Genomic DNA, 17,549 nt, shown 5'->3' with positions numbered 1-17,549 from the left:
TGTGTGCAGAACAATTTTGACATCAGATATGTGTACTATATCATCTATGAAGTCATGGAGATGTAAAAAGAGGAAAACGCTGCCACACTTGCATTGACAACTTGATCACAGACACTGGCCTGAAATGTATCCAAGACCTCGAAGCAATGATGTTGACCTGGAAAGTGTGGCAGGCGGACCTTGTTGCTCTGACCCGGGTTGGAATCTGGCCATAATAAATGATAATTCTTATTATTAAACATCTGATGAAGGTTCACCTTGTTTTTCTCAACTACAATTGTCATTGTGTTGCGTTACTACACAAGAGAGACAACTCTGCTTCCTTCAGTTTGTTTGACTTCACAAAAAAAAAAAAAGTGTCATCAACATTATTGTTTTAACATCCACTTTCAATGCTTGCATGGGTTAGATGTAATTTGTAGAAGTAGATTCTCAATGGCCCGATGTTCTTCATGCCACCAGCCCTCATTTGTTTTTTTTTTTTTTTCACCACTTAAGTTAATATTTCCACATGATTAAACATGTTTTCATGGGAGATGAGAAATAAAGGACACTCCTAGCTGATGGTACCACTCATAACTATCATGTGATGTCAAGATAAGAAGACAGTAACACACATACACACGGGCTTCTCTCAGCCTCTGTCAACCAAATCTATTCACATGGCTACTATAGCCCAATAAGGCTATAGCAGAAGATGCTTGCCCAAGAACGACTGAACCCAAACCATATGGCTGGGAAGCAAACTTATCAAACAGCCATGCCTGTGCTTCCAACATCATCATCATCGTTTAACGTGCGCTTTCCATGCTAGCATGGGTTGGACGATTTGACTGAGGACTGGTGAACCAGATGGCTACACCAGGCTCCTTCACCAACAAATAAACACAGCAATCAAAGAAACATATTTTATACAAAAAATGTAATTAAATAAAAAAACAATGAAGTGGAGGAGGTGGGAATATCTCTTACTTGTGATCCGAACACTTCAACACTATGAATGTTGTTGATAGTCTCCAGCAGATTGTGAGCTTCGTCTATGATAACAATATTACCTTCCAGCTTGATTCCACAAGACTCACGTGTGGAACGGTGGAGCATCGTGTTGTAAGGCAGTGCAACAATCTAAAAGTTCAGAACACAAAGACAGGTTTCATGACAGGTTAACATCAATATAACCTATAAAGTAGTTACTTATTTTTTACTGATTTCATTTTTTTAAATAATTAACTTAGGTCAACAAACAAAATTAATTGAACATATAACATATATATATAATTACAGTAAAGTTACAGTTCTGTGGTCATGGTTTGTCTTCAACCTTTCAGCATTTAATCTGACTATATCCAGCCCAAATATTGTGCATGTTTTATGATCAAGCTGGCCAAACCCTGCCTCTCACACGAACCCTACAATGTCATTTTGAAAATATACAATCACACCATCGAAATCACAAAGCTACATCATAAGTGATTAGTTGAAAACAGCGTGAATAAACATCACATTTGACAGCGTAATGTGAATGCTAAAGAATTAAAAGGCAAAAAAAACATTATTGCTACGATTAACCAAAAGTAGTTAAAGCAACAGTTGAAATTTTCAAATTGTTGCCTCTTTGTTTATTTTATACTCTTTTACTAGTTTCAGTCATTTGACTGCGGCCATGCTGGAGCACTGCCTTTATAGTCGAGCAAATCGATCCCAGAGCTTATTCTTTGTAAGCCTAGAACTTATTCTATCAGTGACTTTTGCCGAACCGCTAAGTTACAGGGATGCAAACACACCAGCATTGGTTGTCAAACAATGCTGAGGGACAAACAGACACACAAACATATACGTACACACACACACACACATGTATATATATATATATATATATATATACACACACATACACACACACACACATGTATGTATATATATATATATATATATATATATACACACACACATACGACGGGCTTCTTCCAGTTTCCGTCTACCAAATCCACTCACAACGCTTTGGTCGGCCCGAGGTTATAGTAGGAGACACTTGCCCAAGGTGCCACGCAGTGGGACTGAACCCAGGACCATGTGGCTGGTAAGTTACTTACCACACAGTCTTTATATATATATTTTCTGTTTCTTTTTTTTTTTTAGTTGCTTATCCCAGTAGTCCTTAATCTTTTAAAATTCATCAAACACCAGAGATCAAATAAAAAATTGGAGGATACACATCACATAGGTAATTTTGAAAGAATTTAATCAGTTTTAAAGTTAATATTTATATACACACACACACACAAACACCTTGCTTTATTAATTATAGTTGTATATAACAAAATTATGACTAACAGATGAACATTAGAATTGTCTCTAAAATCTTACATTATACTAGGGAAAAAAAAAACAACTGTATCACATCAAGGTACTCTATGAAGTATACCAGTGTACCATGGGGTACCATTTGAAAACAGCCACTTTGTGCATTAATGAGTTAAAAACAATTGAGTGCAGTTAACTTAAGCCCTGATCTCCTTATGGAATATAAAGCATTAATGAATTTTCTCCCCTGTTTCTAACTCTGAGCTGTCTTTTCTGCTCCTTTCCTATCCCAGGGTTTCATCATCATCATCATCATCATTTAACGTCTGCTTTCCATGCTAGCATGGGTTGGACGATTTGACTGAGGACTGGTGCAACCGGATGGCTACACCAGGCTGATGGTTTTAAATTGTCATCGAAGCTTTAGTAACTTTGTTTTTTTTCTTTCTTGGTAGTGCTGCTAGCTCTATACAAATCCATTTTCACTACTGGGGGGAAAAGCAGTCCATTTTAGTTGGGCTTCTATCCTTTGATTTGTTCAGCATGGGAGGCCCTGTCAGGAGCTTGTGTTCTGATGGCATAGTTATCAGGGTCATTGAGGCACACAAACCGTAGACACTGCAGCAAAGCCTTGACCTTGTGGTGGGAGTGAAGTTATGACAGATAACATTCAGCTTTTGTTTCATGTCTGTGTGATTTACTAAAGGGAGAAAGAAGGACAGTAAACAACCATTAATTGTACTGGACCTTTAGAACTGGTGGAAAGTGGGGAGGATGTAAGAAAACATGACCAATGGCTGCTGCTAACCATAGCTTGGATCATTGTAAGCAGCACTATTAAAGATAGTGTCCACAGACAGGTTTGCCAGAAAATAAGGTGACCTTCTGGACCTCTGGCTGGGATCTTCAAGACCTTGATGCAATTATATGTTTTCTGCAGGAGAAAGTAGCAGATAAGAGAAGCTGTATGTTATACACCATTGTCCTTAGTATATATATATACACACACACACACAATACTTATGAAACTAGACTTACCTCTGCTGCTGCAATACTAAAACGTGTGCCATAATATGGACAACATTTCATCTGTTTTCCCAGGTTAACTAGTTGTTCAATGTCTCTAACTTCAGTCTACAAAGAAATATATAAGATATTTATATTGAAATAAAAAGATATTTATATTACAGTAGAAGTCACTTTCTTAGTTCACTTTGGATGAAGTCTTTTCAATAACAATGACTGGATGACATCTAAACCTTTGATTATAATAAACAGACAATTTTTAAAATTCATCTTAAGAGTTTTGGATCCAGTAATTTAGATAAGAATTTACTTTATAAGATTTTGTTTTTCTATAGCCCAAGAACTCATAAGGCCAGTTAGCTGTCTGGCTTCCGTGCCGGTGGCACGTAAATAGCACCAGCATGATCGTTATCAACGTTGCCTTCCTGGCACGTGAAAAGTCATTCGAACGAGATCGTTGCCAGGGCATCCAGCTGTAGAAACTCTGCCAAATCAGATTGGAGCCTGGTGTCGCCTCCTGGTCCACCAGTCCTCAGTCAAATCGTCCAACCCATGCTAGCATGGAAAGCGGACGTTAAACGAAGACGATGATGATGATGATGATGACAAGTGACTGAGATCACAACATTCTTCTGAATGGGATGCTGGTTCATGGCAAGGTTTATGATCAGCGATTTTGAGAGAAGGGAACATGTCAATTACATTGAGTCTAATACTTGATTGTCAATTATTTTACCAACCTCAAAGGGATGGAAAGCAAACTTGACCTCAGTAGGATTTGAACTAAGAGCATAAAGAACCAGAAGAAATGCCACTAAGCATTTTGTTTGATGTGCTAACTATCCTGCCAAGCTCACCACCTTGTCTTATAACGTTTCCTGTGATTATAATAAGTGACTTCTAACATTTGTAGTTCTTAACAAGCAACAACAAAACCTCAAATAAATCCCAATTGGCTACCATACTAATTCAAAATAGAATATAAAATCTTACAAGAATTGTATCTCTATAATGCTCAATTCTTTCTACTTTGTAGAATGGACAACTGGCCTGTTTCTGTTTCTTTGGTTGTTTTTCTTTGGTACTTGAACCTGGAAGTATAATAAAGTAGAATAACAGAACTGCTATGCAAGGAAGTGAGTTTTTTTATGCCATGAGAATGCAAAGGTATATTTATATTTGCTAAATATAGAGATGTTTCAGTTAAAATTTATATCACAAATAAATTCTTCTTTTTGATTAAAGATAACAAATAATTCTTTTGTCACTTTTTTTCCCTCATTCATTTTGTTTATTTTCTTAGCAAATAAATAGTATGAGAAGAAAGTTTTGCACAACTAATACAAATGAATCCCATGCTGTCAGCTCAACTGGATTCAGTTTACCTCTGGATTTGCTATCAGATATCAATTCTCTGATCGTGGATCCAATGAAAATACTTGCTTTCAATTTTGCGTCAGTTTTCTCTGCACCAAATTTTACTTTTAGGTACTGGAAGGCACAACCAATGTGTGTCATTGTTTTTACGAAGATTTTCACGAGGCTGAGTTTGATGTGAGGGGGTGGAAGGAAGATTTTTCGGAAGACTGCACAAAGCTTCACTCTGTTTTGGTATGGTTTTTATAGCTCGATGCCCTTCCTAATGCCAAGGGAGCACTTTACAGAGCAGACTGGATGCTTTTTACATGGCACCAGAACTAGAGAGATCTGTTTAAGCATGGTTTTAACAGCTCGATACCCTTCCTAATGCCAACCACTTTACAGAGCAGACCTGGTGCTTTTTACATGGTGTCAGCAGTAGTGAAGAATAATATTGAGGGACAAAAAAAAAAAAGGAGTCTTAAAATAGAGGGGTAAAATGACTGCCTCAGGTGTGAAGAGAAGGTGGAGATGTGATGGGGAAGAGACAGAGATGAGTGGACAAGGGATTGGAGAAGGTGAGTGGGAGAGTGATTTCACGAGATTGTGAAAGGAGAATGATAAATGGAGAGGGAGATGTAATGAGTAGGCACAAGTAGGAGGAGGAGGTACTGGAAGGATATGTTGTAAGGAAGAGATACGATAGAGATGTACTGGATACTGGTAGGTACAAGTGAGAGTGAAGAGGAATGCAGTGAGAGGTAAGCATGGGTAGAAGATGGCAGTTTTGGGAAGAAGGGTTGTTGGGGAGGTTAGTCAAGGGTACAGATTGTGTGCTGGGAGGAAAAGTGGACGTTAAAGGGTATTACAAACATAAGCAAAATGGCAAAAACTCAATTAGGAATTAAAACAGTTCATAGAGCTGGAGTTCACTTCTGAGTCTAAACAGAACAGAAACAGAAACAAATTAATAAAAAACCACTTAGTTTTTAAATAAAGCAAAAGGATACTAAGTCCATTTTAGAGAGAATCTTACTTTTTTTAGATTTCTGCAATTCCAAACACTGGTCATTTATTAAAGTTAAGGACTTTAAACGTTGAACATTCTCATTGATACACATATTCTGCAACAGAAAAATAGGTGTAACGCATGAAGTGGTGCAACAGAAAGACATAAAAATAGCAAAGCAGATGCACATTACCTTACTATGGGTTAGGCCTCTTAAATCTGGCAACATTGGGATTTGGCTTTTTTACTTGTTTCAGTCATTGACTGTGGCCATGCTGGAGCACCGCCTTTAGTCGAGCACATCGACCCCAGAACTTATTCTTTGTAAGCCTAGTACTTATTCTATCGGTCTTCTTTTGCCGAACCGCTAAGTTTCGGGGATGTAAACACACCAGCATCGGTTGTCAAGCGATATTGGGGGGACAAACACAGATACACAAACATATACACACACATATATATATATATATATATATATATATATATACATATATACGATGGGCTTCTTTCAGTTTCCGTCTACCAAATACACTCACAAGGCTTTGGTTGGCCCGAGGCTATAGTAGAAGACACTTGCCCAAGGTGCCACGTAGTGGGACTGAACCCGGAACCATGTAGTTCGTAAGCATGCTACTTACCACATAGCCACTCCTATGCCTATTACTGATTCACAGACATGTGTCAGAAAACAGAGACTGATTCCTAAGGAAAGTGCCATTACATTCCACAGATATCGCTGACAACTTATTCCATATATAGTTGCAAGTATAACTGTGTAGTAAGAAGCTTGCTTCCCAACCAAATGGTTCCAGGTTCAGTCCCACTGCGTGGCACCTTGGGCAAGTGTCTTCTACTATAACCTCATGCTGACCAAAGCTTTGTGAGTGGATCTGGTAGAAGGAAAGGGAAAGAATCCCATTCTATATATGTGTGTGTGTCTCTTACTACAGCTCGACAACTGGTGTTGGTGGGTTTATGTTCCCATAACTCAGCAGTTCAGCAAAGTACCAGGGTTGATTCGTTCAACTAAAAAAATTCAAGGTGGTGCCCCAGCATGGCTGCAGTTTAGTGACTGAAACAAATAAACAAAACATAAAAGACATATCTTGATGTCTTATGAAAGCCAGAAAAAAGCTTAAAACAGAAATGACACATCATCATCATCATTTAATGTCTGCTTTCCATGCTGGCATGGGTTGGACGGTTTGACTGAAGACTGGCAAGCCAGGAGGCAACCACACTCCAATGTGATCTGGATGCCCTTCCTAATGCCAACCACTCCAAGAGTGTAGTGGGTGCTTTTTATGTGCCACCACAGGGGCCAGTCAGGCGGCACTGGCATCAACCACGCTTGATTGGTGCTTATTATGTGCCAGTCAGGCGGCAATGACATCGATCACGCTTGAATGTTGCTTTTTACGTGCCACAGGCATGGAGGTGAGTCAGGCAGCTCCCAAACTTGGTTTTGTGTAACATAAATTATATGAGCCAAAATCCAGCAAAATACTAGAAATGAGTAGGACTACATCCCAAAACACTTGGCTGTGGTAAACAAAACCTTGGTGACTTTGCACTATTAACAAGTACCTTCCTTGTAGCAGATCAACAAACTAATGGCGATAGATTCAAAAAGTGCTGGACCATAGAAGTATCATGAGAGTTGCTGGATTTAAAAGGTCCAACCTGTAGAAGCTTTATTTATTGGAAATGTATAGGATGACTTAAAATTGGATAGGCTTCAGGCATAAAGAGATACGCTTCAGTGCTTTAGGTAACTATATAACTTATGAGATATTGCTGTTGTTTGGTGTCTCAAGTTAACCCTGATTAAGACCTACAATCAAAGACATATCAGCCATGACCATCCCACCCTTTTAAGTTATGTGGAACTACACAATTTAATATATACTTGTTACTTTTTAAGATGATAGTGTTCAAGCTGAAGGTAGAATTTGCAATAATATCTATTAGATCAAGTGGTTTTGTAAAGCTTCGCTTGTTGGCATGAGACAAGAGATGGTCTAATGGCATATTCAAAACATGCAACAGTAGCAACAATAACTGCTTTGGAATGATTTCTGATCCTGATCCACATGAAGATAGTCAAATGCAAATAAATCCAGTGTATGTAAAAATAGTTCAATCAGCAGAAAAGAAATTTCGGTGGGGTTAAAGTTTCAAGAAATTTGTACATGGATGATTACAATTTTAATTACAATAAAATCCACTGAGCTCCAGTATTATCGAAATCTGATGCTTTCTTTCATCATTATCATTTAACGTCCACTTTCCATGCTGGCATGGGTTGGACGGTTTGACCGAGGACTGGTGAGCCAGAGGCTGCACCAGGCTCAATCTAATCTGGCAAAGTTTCTACAGGTGGATGCCCTTCCTAACACCAACTACTCCGAGAGTGTAGTGGGTGCTTTCATATGCCACCTGCACGAGGGCCAGTCAGGCAGTTCTGGCAATGACCATGCTCAAAAGTGTGTTTTTATGTGCTACCTGCATGGGAGCTAGCCTGGCAGCACTGGCAACGTCCATACTTGAATGTTGTTTTTCATATACCGGTAAGGCGACGCTAGCAACGATTACACTCGAATGGTGCTTTTCACGTGTTACCGGCACGGGAGCCAATCCGTGACCCTGGCAACAATCACGCTCGGATGTGCTTTTAACGTTCCACTGGCACGAGTGCCAATCAAGAGATACTGTCATTGGCCACATCAGCGATTTTGATTTGTTTAAGGCAAAAAACAACTTATATAATATAATTGTCCTAATAATTAAATATTGCTGAAAGTATTATATAAAATATGAATGGAAATATTTGGCATATGTAAATGTCACTGTATCACCATATGGACCAGACTATTAGATGCTGTTATAGACTGCTGGTCACCATACACTTCTTTGCATTTTTGTAGCTTTCAAATGATGCTGTCCGACTGGCTAGGTGGGGAGGCCTATGATGTATAAGAGACCGAGATCATGATAGTCCTTCTAAACTGGACACCAATTGGTCACAGGGGAGCTTATTTGCAGCTGAGAGGGCCGGAGCAATGCAAAATAAAGTGCTTTGCTCAAGAACACAACACTTCCCTGGTCCAGGAATTGAAACCATGAACTTACGATTGTGAATGCAACCTTCTAACTACTAGGCAATATGCCTTCATATTTAAATCTATTGAGTCTTAATGTTTAGGAATTTTTATTGGCCAATCTTACTTGTCTTGAAGCTAATGTTGTTACGCTGACATCGTCTCCATAGGGACTCTTCTTGATTTCTTTAATAAACTGAGACAGCTGGGAATGAGTGCGACTGCAGTAATAGATCTGGAAAAACGGAGAGAAATTAGTAACAAAACATAACAAATGATATTAAGACAGTATAAACAACAATTTGAAAAAGAGAAACTTGGGCACAACAAACAAAGTTGTACCTTGTTCAGCAGTAGTATTACCAATTTATACAAGAAAGCTTCACCTATCATCTCATCTCAGAATAGATACTATAATTTGTATTGACTAGATAAAAAGGTTGGCAATTAATTTATGGACTTCAAAATATTCTGAGAAATAGATGAGTAACAATTAGAAGAGAGTGTGTACATGTGTGTGTGTGTATGTGCGTGAGAGAGAGAGAGAGAGAGAGAGAGAGAGAGAGGGGGAGAGAGAGAGAGAGAGAAAGAAAGAAAGAGAGCTATGGACACACAAGGGGTGCAGTGGATTAATAGGAAGGTTATCAGAGAAGATAGTATTTGTATGTAGAAAATGCAGAGGATTCATAGAAAACTTTAGAGACTCGGGAAATTGATTCTCTCAAATGCCCTGGTGTTTCATTAGAGGTAGTAGATCATTTCTGTTACCTAGAGGACTAAATTAGTAGTTGGGGAGGATGCACGGAGAGTGTGAGAGCCAAAATAAGAATAGGATGGAAGAAATTCAGAGAGCTGTTACTTCTGTTGGCCACAAAAGGTTTCTCCCTCCAAATGGAAGGAAGATTATATGATGCACGTATATGGACAGCAATTCTACATGGTAGTGAGATGTGGGCCCTGAATGCAGAGGGTTAGAATGTGAAGGTTAGAAAGGAATGAGGCTAGAATGCTCAGCTGGATGTGTAATGTAATTATACCTGTGTGCTAGTGTTCTGAGATAGAAGTTAGGAATAAGAGGAATTAGTTGTTGTGGGCAAGAGAGAAGACTAGGCTGGTTTGGTCATGTGATGTAGATGGACATTGTGGAAGTGGAAGGCCCAAAAAGACAAGGGATGAAGTACAGAAGAACGACCTCAGGATGTGGGTGTGTTTGTTCCCCCACTACCACTTGACAACTGGTATTGGTGTATTTATGTCCCCATAACTTAGTTGTTCAGCAAAAGAGACTGATAGAATAAGTACCAAGCTTAAAAGAAAAAAAGTACTGGGGTCGATTTATTCAGCTAAAAACTCAAGGCAGTGCTCCAGCATGGCCACAGTCCAACGACTGAAACAAGTAAAAGATAAAAGATAAAAAGATGAGATATCACCAATTTACAGAGAATGAAGGATAAATGTGTTATAGTAACATTAGTGGAGGTGCAATGGCCCAGTGGTTAGGGCAGCGGACATGCGGTCATAGGATCGCGGTTTCGATTCCCAAACCCAGCATTGTGAGTGTTTATTGAGCGAAAACACCTAAAGCTCCATGAGGCTCCGGCAGGGGATGGTGGCGAACCCTGCTGTACTCTTTCACCACAACTTTCTCTCACTCTTACTTCCTGCTTCTGTTGTGCCTGTAATTCAAAGGGCCAGCCATGTCACACTGTATCACGCTGAATATCCCCGAGAACTACGTTAAGGGTACACGTGTCTGTGGAGTGCTCAGCCACTTGCACGTTAGTTTCACGAGCAGGTTGTTCCGTTGATCGGATCAACTGGAACCCTCGACGTCGTGCCAACAACAACAAGTAACATTAGGAGCTTCTAGGACATTAGACTTGTGATTAACTATTGATTCCTCCATGTTGCCATTTCCACTTTACCTTAAAAAAAAAAACAAATTTTAGACTTCATTATTTACCTCTCTCAAATACCAAGTTGAATCAGTTAAAGAAATCAACAGGTTTACCTTCATAATATGTTCTTCTGATGTATCATTATCATCTTCTCTGCCAGAGTCATTCTTCTCTCCATCAGCTTCGTTATCACTAATATATTCACTGAGAACAATTTCAGCATCTTCATTTTCTTCTGAATTCTCCAGTTTGTGGATTTCTCTTAACTCAGCTTCGAATGCATCCTTAATGTCTTCAGAGGATGATTTTATCAATTTGTCAAATTCACTTTCTAGTTCATGGCACTAAGGAAGGTGAAAGCAGAATAAAATGTAAAAGTTTTGAAGAAATCAATATAGGCGCAGGAGTGGCTGTGTGCTATAGGTGCAGGAGTGGCTGTGTGGTAAGTAGCTTGCTTACCAACTACACGGTTCCGGGTTCAGTCCCACTGCGTGGCACCTCGGGCAAGTGTCTTCTACTATAGCCTCAGGCCGACCAAAGCCTTGTGAGTGGATTTGGTAGACAGAAATTGAAAGAAGCCCGTCGTATATATGTATATATATATATATATATATATATATATGTGTATGTGTGTGTATATGTTTGTGTGTCTGTGCTTGTCCCCGCCAACATCGTTTGACAACCGATGCGGGTGTGTTTACGTCCCCGTAACTTAGCTGTTTGGCAAAAGAGACTGATAGAATAAGTACTAGGCTTACAAAAAATAAGTCCTGGGGTTGATTTGTTTGACTAAAAGGCAGTGCTCCAGCATGGCCGCAGTCAAATGACTGAAACAAGTAAAAGAAAGAATACACTGAGTTATACTTCCCAACCACATGGCTCTGGGTTCAGTCCTATTGCATGGCACATTTGGCAAGTGTCTTCTGCTATAGTGTAGGACCAACCAAAGACCAAAGCCTTGTGAGTGGATTTGTAAGACAGAAACTGAAAGAAGCCTATCATATATATATATATATATGTGTGTGTGTGTGTCTGTGTCTGTCCTTCACCACTGCCAGACAACCAGTGTTGGTGTGTTTACATCCCTGTAACCTAGTGGTTTGGCAAAAGAACTGATAAAATAAGTACCAGGCTTTAAAAAAAAGTACTGGAGTCTGTTCATTTGGCTAAAAATTCTTCAAAGCAGTGCCTAATGACTGAAAGAAACAAAAAGAAAAAACAGAAATTAATATCCCAAATATTACACACACACACACATACATGAGGGTATGTCTGTCACCACCCTGTAACTTGAGGGTGTGCCCTGACACATTTTCATCCACCATCTCCACTGCAGAGTATCTGTTCCAGTCTTTGTATCCTACTTTAACCCCTCATCACTTGGCACAAACCCATCTCCCTCAATGCTACACCGATCTCAGTTGAAGGGGGCTTGTCTTGTGTGAGTTACTTGGTGACCTCACTTGTGTCAATGTCACGTAAAAAAGCACCCAGTATACTTTGTTAGGTGGTCGGCATTAGGAAGGACACCAAACCTAAGAAACCATGCCAAAGCAGACATTGGAGCTTGACACAGTCCTCTGGCTTGCCAGCCCCTGACAAACTATCCAACTCATACCACCATGGGAAATGGATGTTAACTGGTGACCATCGGAGCATGATCATTGCCAGGGCTGCCGAATGTCTCCATGCCGGTGGTGCATAAAAAGCACTATTTGAGCATGATCATTACCAGCGTCTCCTTACTGGCACTTGTGCTGGTGGCATGGGGTAGAAGGAAACCTTATTGGTGCAAGTGCCAAAATGTAAAATGCACTCCAAACAGTCTGTAAAGTAGGTGGCAAAGGAATTAGAACAATGTTGAGTCAAGAGAATCCTTTACTCATTTTGAGAACATAACAACCTTTTATGTGTTGATGCTAGGATAAAATGCTCCCAGTACACTCTGTGAAGTTGTTGGTGTTAAGAATGGCATCCAGCTGTAGAAACCAAGCTCGAAATGTAAGACATTGACCTCCAACTCGCCAAGTAGGGCAGTAACTCTGAGCAACAAGTGACTCAGTCTGTGATGACCACCTGAATGAAAACTAGCAGAGGAACTAGGTGTAAAAATGCTGCTACTGTGTGTGTGTGTGTGTGTGCACACGCGTGCACATTTGTAAGTGTATTGTTTTTACTGGTTTCAATCATTAGACTGCAGGCATTCTGAGGAATTAACTTCAAGTTGACCATATTGATCCAACAGACAGTTTGGTACATGATTTATTGATTTTTATTGAATTCTTAAGTTATATATTAGATAAAAAGGGGCATAATTTGACAACAAAATTACAGTAGATGTCTTTCACAAAGCCAAACATTGCTTGTTTTCAAGTAAGGTTCTTTATTCTGCTGCTCATCACATTCCAAACATTGCTTAATCTGTGGAACAGGTTAAGCAGTTCCAAATAATGTCAATGCAAAGACACTTGAAGAGAAACCTCCTCCACTCCTTACATATATGTGTATATCATTATCTAATGTTTATTTTTCCATGTTTGCTTAATCCATACACAATTTATTGAGGAAGATTTTCTAAAGCTAAATGCTGTTTCATATGATGAGGCACGTTTTTCCATGGAAGACAGGAAAGGAACAGCATCGCTTGTATGACAGTGATACTCACTTACACCCATCACACAATGTGATAAAGGTAGACACACACACGTCTTCTTCCAGTTTTCGTCTACCAAATCCACACACAATGCTTTGGTCAACCTGAAGCAATAGTAGAAGACATTTGCCCAAAATGCCATGCATGTGACTGAACCTAGAATCATGTGGATGGGAAGCAAACTTCTTACCACACAGCCACACACAACAGGTTTCTTTCAGTTTTCATCTACCAAATCCACTCACAAGGTTTTGGTCGGTTCAATGTAATAGTAGAAGCCATTTGTCCAATATGCCACAGAAAGACTGTGTATGTAACCACAAGTTTGCAAGCAAATTTCATGCAGATTGTACAAATAAAATAAAGACAAGAATTCAATTACCTTTCTTTTTGAAGTTTTATGCTTTCCTTTAATTCTTTTATCAGCATCGAATAAGGCTTTCTTTTCCTAAAGAAGGCAATATATATATATAAATATCAATATCCTCATCATCACATAATGTCTGTTGACATACATTCATACACATGACCATGGAATTGCACCTAGAAAGTTACCCTCCGAGGTACAAGTCTGAGCAAGGTTGTTTGTAGAAGACCAGCAGTTGCCCATCTATACCAGCCTCTCCTATGCCACCAATGTTATCCAAGGGTAAGGCAAAAGCTGGTATAGCTTGGCACCAGTGACATTGCAACTCATCTCAACAACTGAGTGAACTGGAGCAATATGAAATAAAGTGTCTTGCTTAAGAACACAACACTGCCCAGTCTGGGAATTTAATTCACTACCTACTTCATGATTGTGAGCCCAATGCTCTAACCCCTGAACCACACATATATATAAAGAGAGGGAGAAAAGGCAGTTAAAGCCAAACTCCATGTTGAATGGCTGTTGTTTTTAAAATAAAAACAAACGGACTTTTCTCCTTGGTACAAAAATGATGTAAGGCAAGTGAGATAGATGAAGTTTATTAGTTATTGTGGCCAATACAAAATTAGTTTCACGATTGATGTACAAACTAAATAAATCAAATTTAAAAAAAAATTAACTTAATCTAGAAGCACATTTTTCAACAGCCATTCAACATGTTGGATTTGGTAGATGGAAACTGAAAGAAGCCCGTCATATATATGTATATGTATATATATATGTGTGTTTGTGTGTCTGTGTTTGTCCCCCCAACATCACTTGACAACCGATACTGGTGTGTTTACGACCCCGTAACTTAGCGGTTCAGCAAAAGAGACCGATAGAATAAGTACTAGGTTTACAAAGAATAAGTCCTGGGGTCGATTTGCTTGACTAAAGGCGGTGCTCCAGCATGGCAACAGTCAAATGACTGAAACAAGCAAAAGAGTAAAAAGAGAGAGTATATATATATATATATATATATATATATATATATATATATATACACACACATACATAAAGAATTCTTGTTTCTTCATTAGGTGTTGTACAAGTTTAAAAAGTTTTAAACAACATTAATTTTATTAGACATGGCAATTAGTAGGTCCTGGTTTTAATTCTCAAAGGTTTCTCCAGAAGATGCTGCACTGCACTTTATGAGAAACATGTACATTGTCTTAACCAGTTCTGTCATTATAACAGACTTAATTCTTCAGAACTAGCTAGCTGTATACCGCTTCGTCTGAACTGCATACCTACATTCACCATACATCTACATTACTGCCTCTAATCAATTTATCAAATTTACTGAATTTCGATTCATGACTTCACATTTAAGTTTCATATGAAGTCATTGACATGAAGATGTTCAAGCTGAACATAAACTGCAATAATCTTGCTAATCTCAAAGAGCCAACAGTTACAGAGCCTCATAAGATGCTAGATTTTAATATTTCTCAAATCTACAAGAACAGAACAGCAAACATAAAACCGACGAAAATAAGGGTTTTAATTTTTGGCACAAGACCAGCAATTTTATGGGGACTGGGTTATTCCATCACACAGACACCCGAGTGCTCAATTGGTACACATTTTACTGACTTTGAAAGAATGAAAGGCAAAGTAAACCTTGGTGGGATTTGAACTCAGAACAAATGTGCTGGTGCCACATAGAAGTATTCATGTGGTGCCATATTAAAATCACCCAGCACACACTGTAAAGTGGTTGGTGTTAGGAAGGGCATCTAACCATAGAAACCAAGCCAAATCAGACTAGAACTAAGTGCAGCTCTCCAACTTGCCAGCTCTGGGCAAACCATTCAACCCATGCCAGCATGGAAAGCAGAAGTTAAAGGATGATGATGATGATGAATGTAAAGCAGGAAGCTATGCTGCCTCTTGTTTTCCCCCAGTGTACAAACGATTCTGCTAGCCAGGAATGACGGCAATGATTTTTGTCATAAATAAAAGTATATTTCAGAATTGTACCAAAATCTTATTGAGTTCTTCTTCTTTCTTGGTCTTCTCAGAGAATTCAGTGATCCAATCAAGTTCTGTAAGTATAAAGAATTATTTCATTAGTTTAAAGGGATCACAAGATAAAGAATAAAATACAGGAATAACCGTATCTTTTAGAAAAGAGTTTTATTTAATTGAAATCTTTAAAAAATGTAGCCACCAGGAGAAAAAAAGGCTATACAAACCTTTAGCATCTTTAGATTTAGTTTCAATTAACCTGTAGAAATAATTAAAGAGAAAAATACAGAGATAATGCAAATATTAAGCTTAATTAGAATTAAGGACATCTACTCATAGAATACTTGTAAAAATAAATAAATTAAAACAAAGAAAATCAAACCAAACCACAAATAATACAATGAGGAAACCTCTGTGCTTTATCTGCAAGAAATCATAGTCAAATCTTCCTCAATTCCCACTACTGTCTTAGTAAAGAATGACATGTTAGACAGTGCATCTTGTATGCACAAAAAGACTGGATGGTTACAGCTGGAATGCTATTGATTATAAATCTGCTGGATAGGGGACAACCTGTGGCTAAATAACAACAAAACCATAGATCATTTTGTAAACAATTCTAAAATTTTAACATTAAATTCCTGGAAAATAATTCTAACTAATTATAGATGTATTAGAGCTGTAGAATTTTAAATTTGAGTTTGGTTGATTTTGGCTTGCTTCACCAGCTTTCCCCATAACCTTGACTACTATTTTCAGTTGTATTCATTTAAGTGGAATGGTTTGGTAAGGCTGATTTCTTCCTTTGCTAAACCACTTGAAGACAAAACAAATGGGGGATAAACGAAAAAAAATCCTATTCAGGGTACCAAAACATTTTCATGAGGGCCAGGGTTTACTAGACTTTTTTTCTTATTGCTAAACATGCAAGAGAGAAATTTTGTTCTTAAACTGTGCCTTCAATGACTTTGACCAACCAATCAAAACCAAAATGACTAAATGGATGAAGTACAAGGCTACTTATATGCTAGTAGCATTGTACTTTAATCCATTTAGTCATTTTGGTTTCAAATTTTTGACACAAGGCCAGCAATTTCATGGGAAGGGTATGTTGATTACATTGACTGCAGTGCTGAATTGGTACTTATTGTATTGATCCCCAAAAAGATGAAAGGCAAAGAAGACCTTAATAGCATTTGAACTCAAAACATAAAGTCGGAAGAAATATTGTTCAGCATTTTGCTGTCTTAATCCATTTAGACATTTTGTCTCTGCATACACACATCCACATATTTGTTCTAAGCTCACATGGAAAGGAGGGATTATGTATATTTAAACATAGGCTTATCGCTTTTACAACAGGTGATTTAACACCTGGATGTTCTTCTCAACATAAACCGTTTATATATACAATGTAAATGAGGCTTGTTTTACAGCTAGTCAAACTAAGGTAAACTGTAATGTGACTTAATTGTTTACCCAACACAATAACAATAGCAAGGTTTGAAAACAAGATTGTATATTGTCATTTTAAAGTGCACTTTTCCATTGTTGCATTGGTCAGACATAAATCACTTAAGTAAATTTTCATTGGCCTGATGTCCTTCATATCACCAACCCTCACCTGTTTACAAGCTAGGTAAATATTTCACAGATTGTTGTTGGCACTCCGTCGCTTACGATGTTGAGGGTTCCAGTTGATCCAATCAATGGAACAGCCTGCTCGTGAAATTAACGTGCAAGTGGCTGAGCACTCCACAGACACGTGTACTCTTAACGTAGTTCTTGGGGATATTCAGCGTGACATGGCTGACCC

At 38.5% G+C, this 17,549-nt stretch overlaps 1 protein-coding gene across 6 annotated transcripts in view; it reads right to left on the bottom strand.

The window, feature by feature from the left end:
* LOC106880298 (ATP-dependent DNA helicase DDX11) overlaps window positions 1–17,549 on the bottom strand; it is a 74,258-nt gene that overhangs the window by 51,951 nt on the left and 4,758 nt on the right. For 5 of the 6 annotated variants that reach the window (XR_016243978.1, XM_089361559.1, XM_089361561.1 and 2 more), the window contains exons 5-13: window positions 15,961–15,992; window positions 15,746–15,810; window positions 13,733–13,798; window positions 10,811–11,041; window positions 8,927–9,034; window positions 5,726–5,813; window positions 4,324–4,421; window positions 3,343–3,438; window positions 973–1,125 (exon numbers count right to left, since the gene is read on the bottom strand). Coding sequence is in view for 5 of the 6 variants with exons in the window: in XM_089361559.1 (XP_089217685.1) it covers window positions 973–1,125; window positions 3,343–3,438; window positions 4,324–4,421; window positions 5,726–5,813; window positions 8,927–9,034; window positions 10,811–11,041; window positions 13,733–13,798; window positions 15,746–15,810; window positions 15,961–15,992 (937 nt within the window). In the remaining variant the exon portion in view is untranslated. The remainder of the gene's footprint in view (window positions 1–972; window positions 1,126–3,342; window positions 3,439–4,323; window positions 4,422–5,725; window positions 5,814–8,926; window positions 9,035–10,810; window positions 11,042–13,732; window positions 13,799–15,745; window positions 15,811–15,960; window positions 15,993–17,549) is intronic. The other variant, XM_089361562.1, reaches the window with a different exon arrangement.

The sequence above is a fragment of the Octopus bimaculoides genome, chromosome 13 (assembly GCF_046866305.1).
Source record: "Octopus bimaculoides isolate indiv1 chromosome 13, ASM4686630v1, whole genome shotgun sequence".
NCBI classification, from domain to species: Eukaryota; Metazoa; Mollusca; class Cephalopoda; order Octopoda; family Octopodidae; genus Octopus; species Octopus bimaculoides.
The sequence above is the reverse complement of the archived record's forward strand: the minus strand, read 5'-3'. Positions and strand labels throughout refer to the sequence as shown.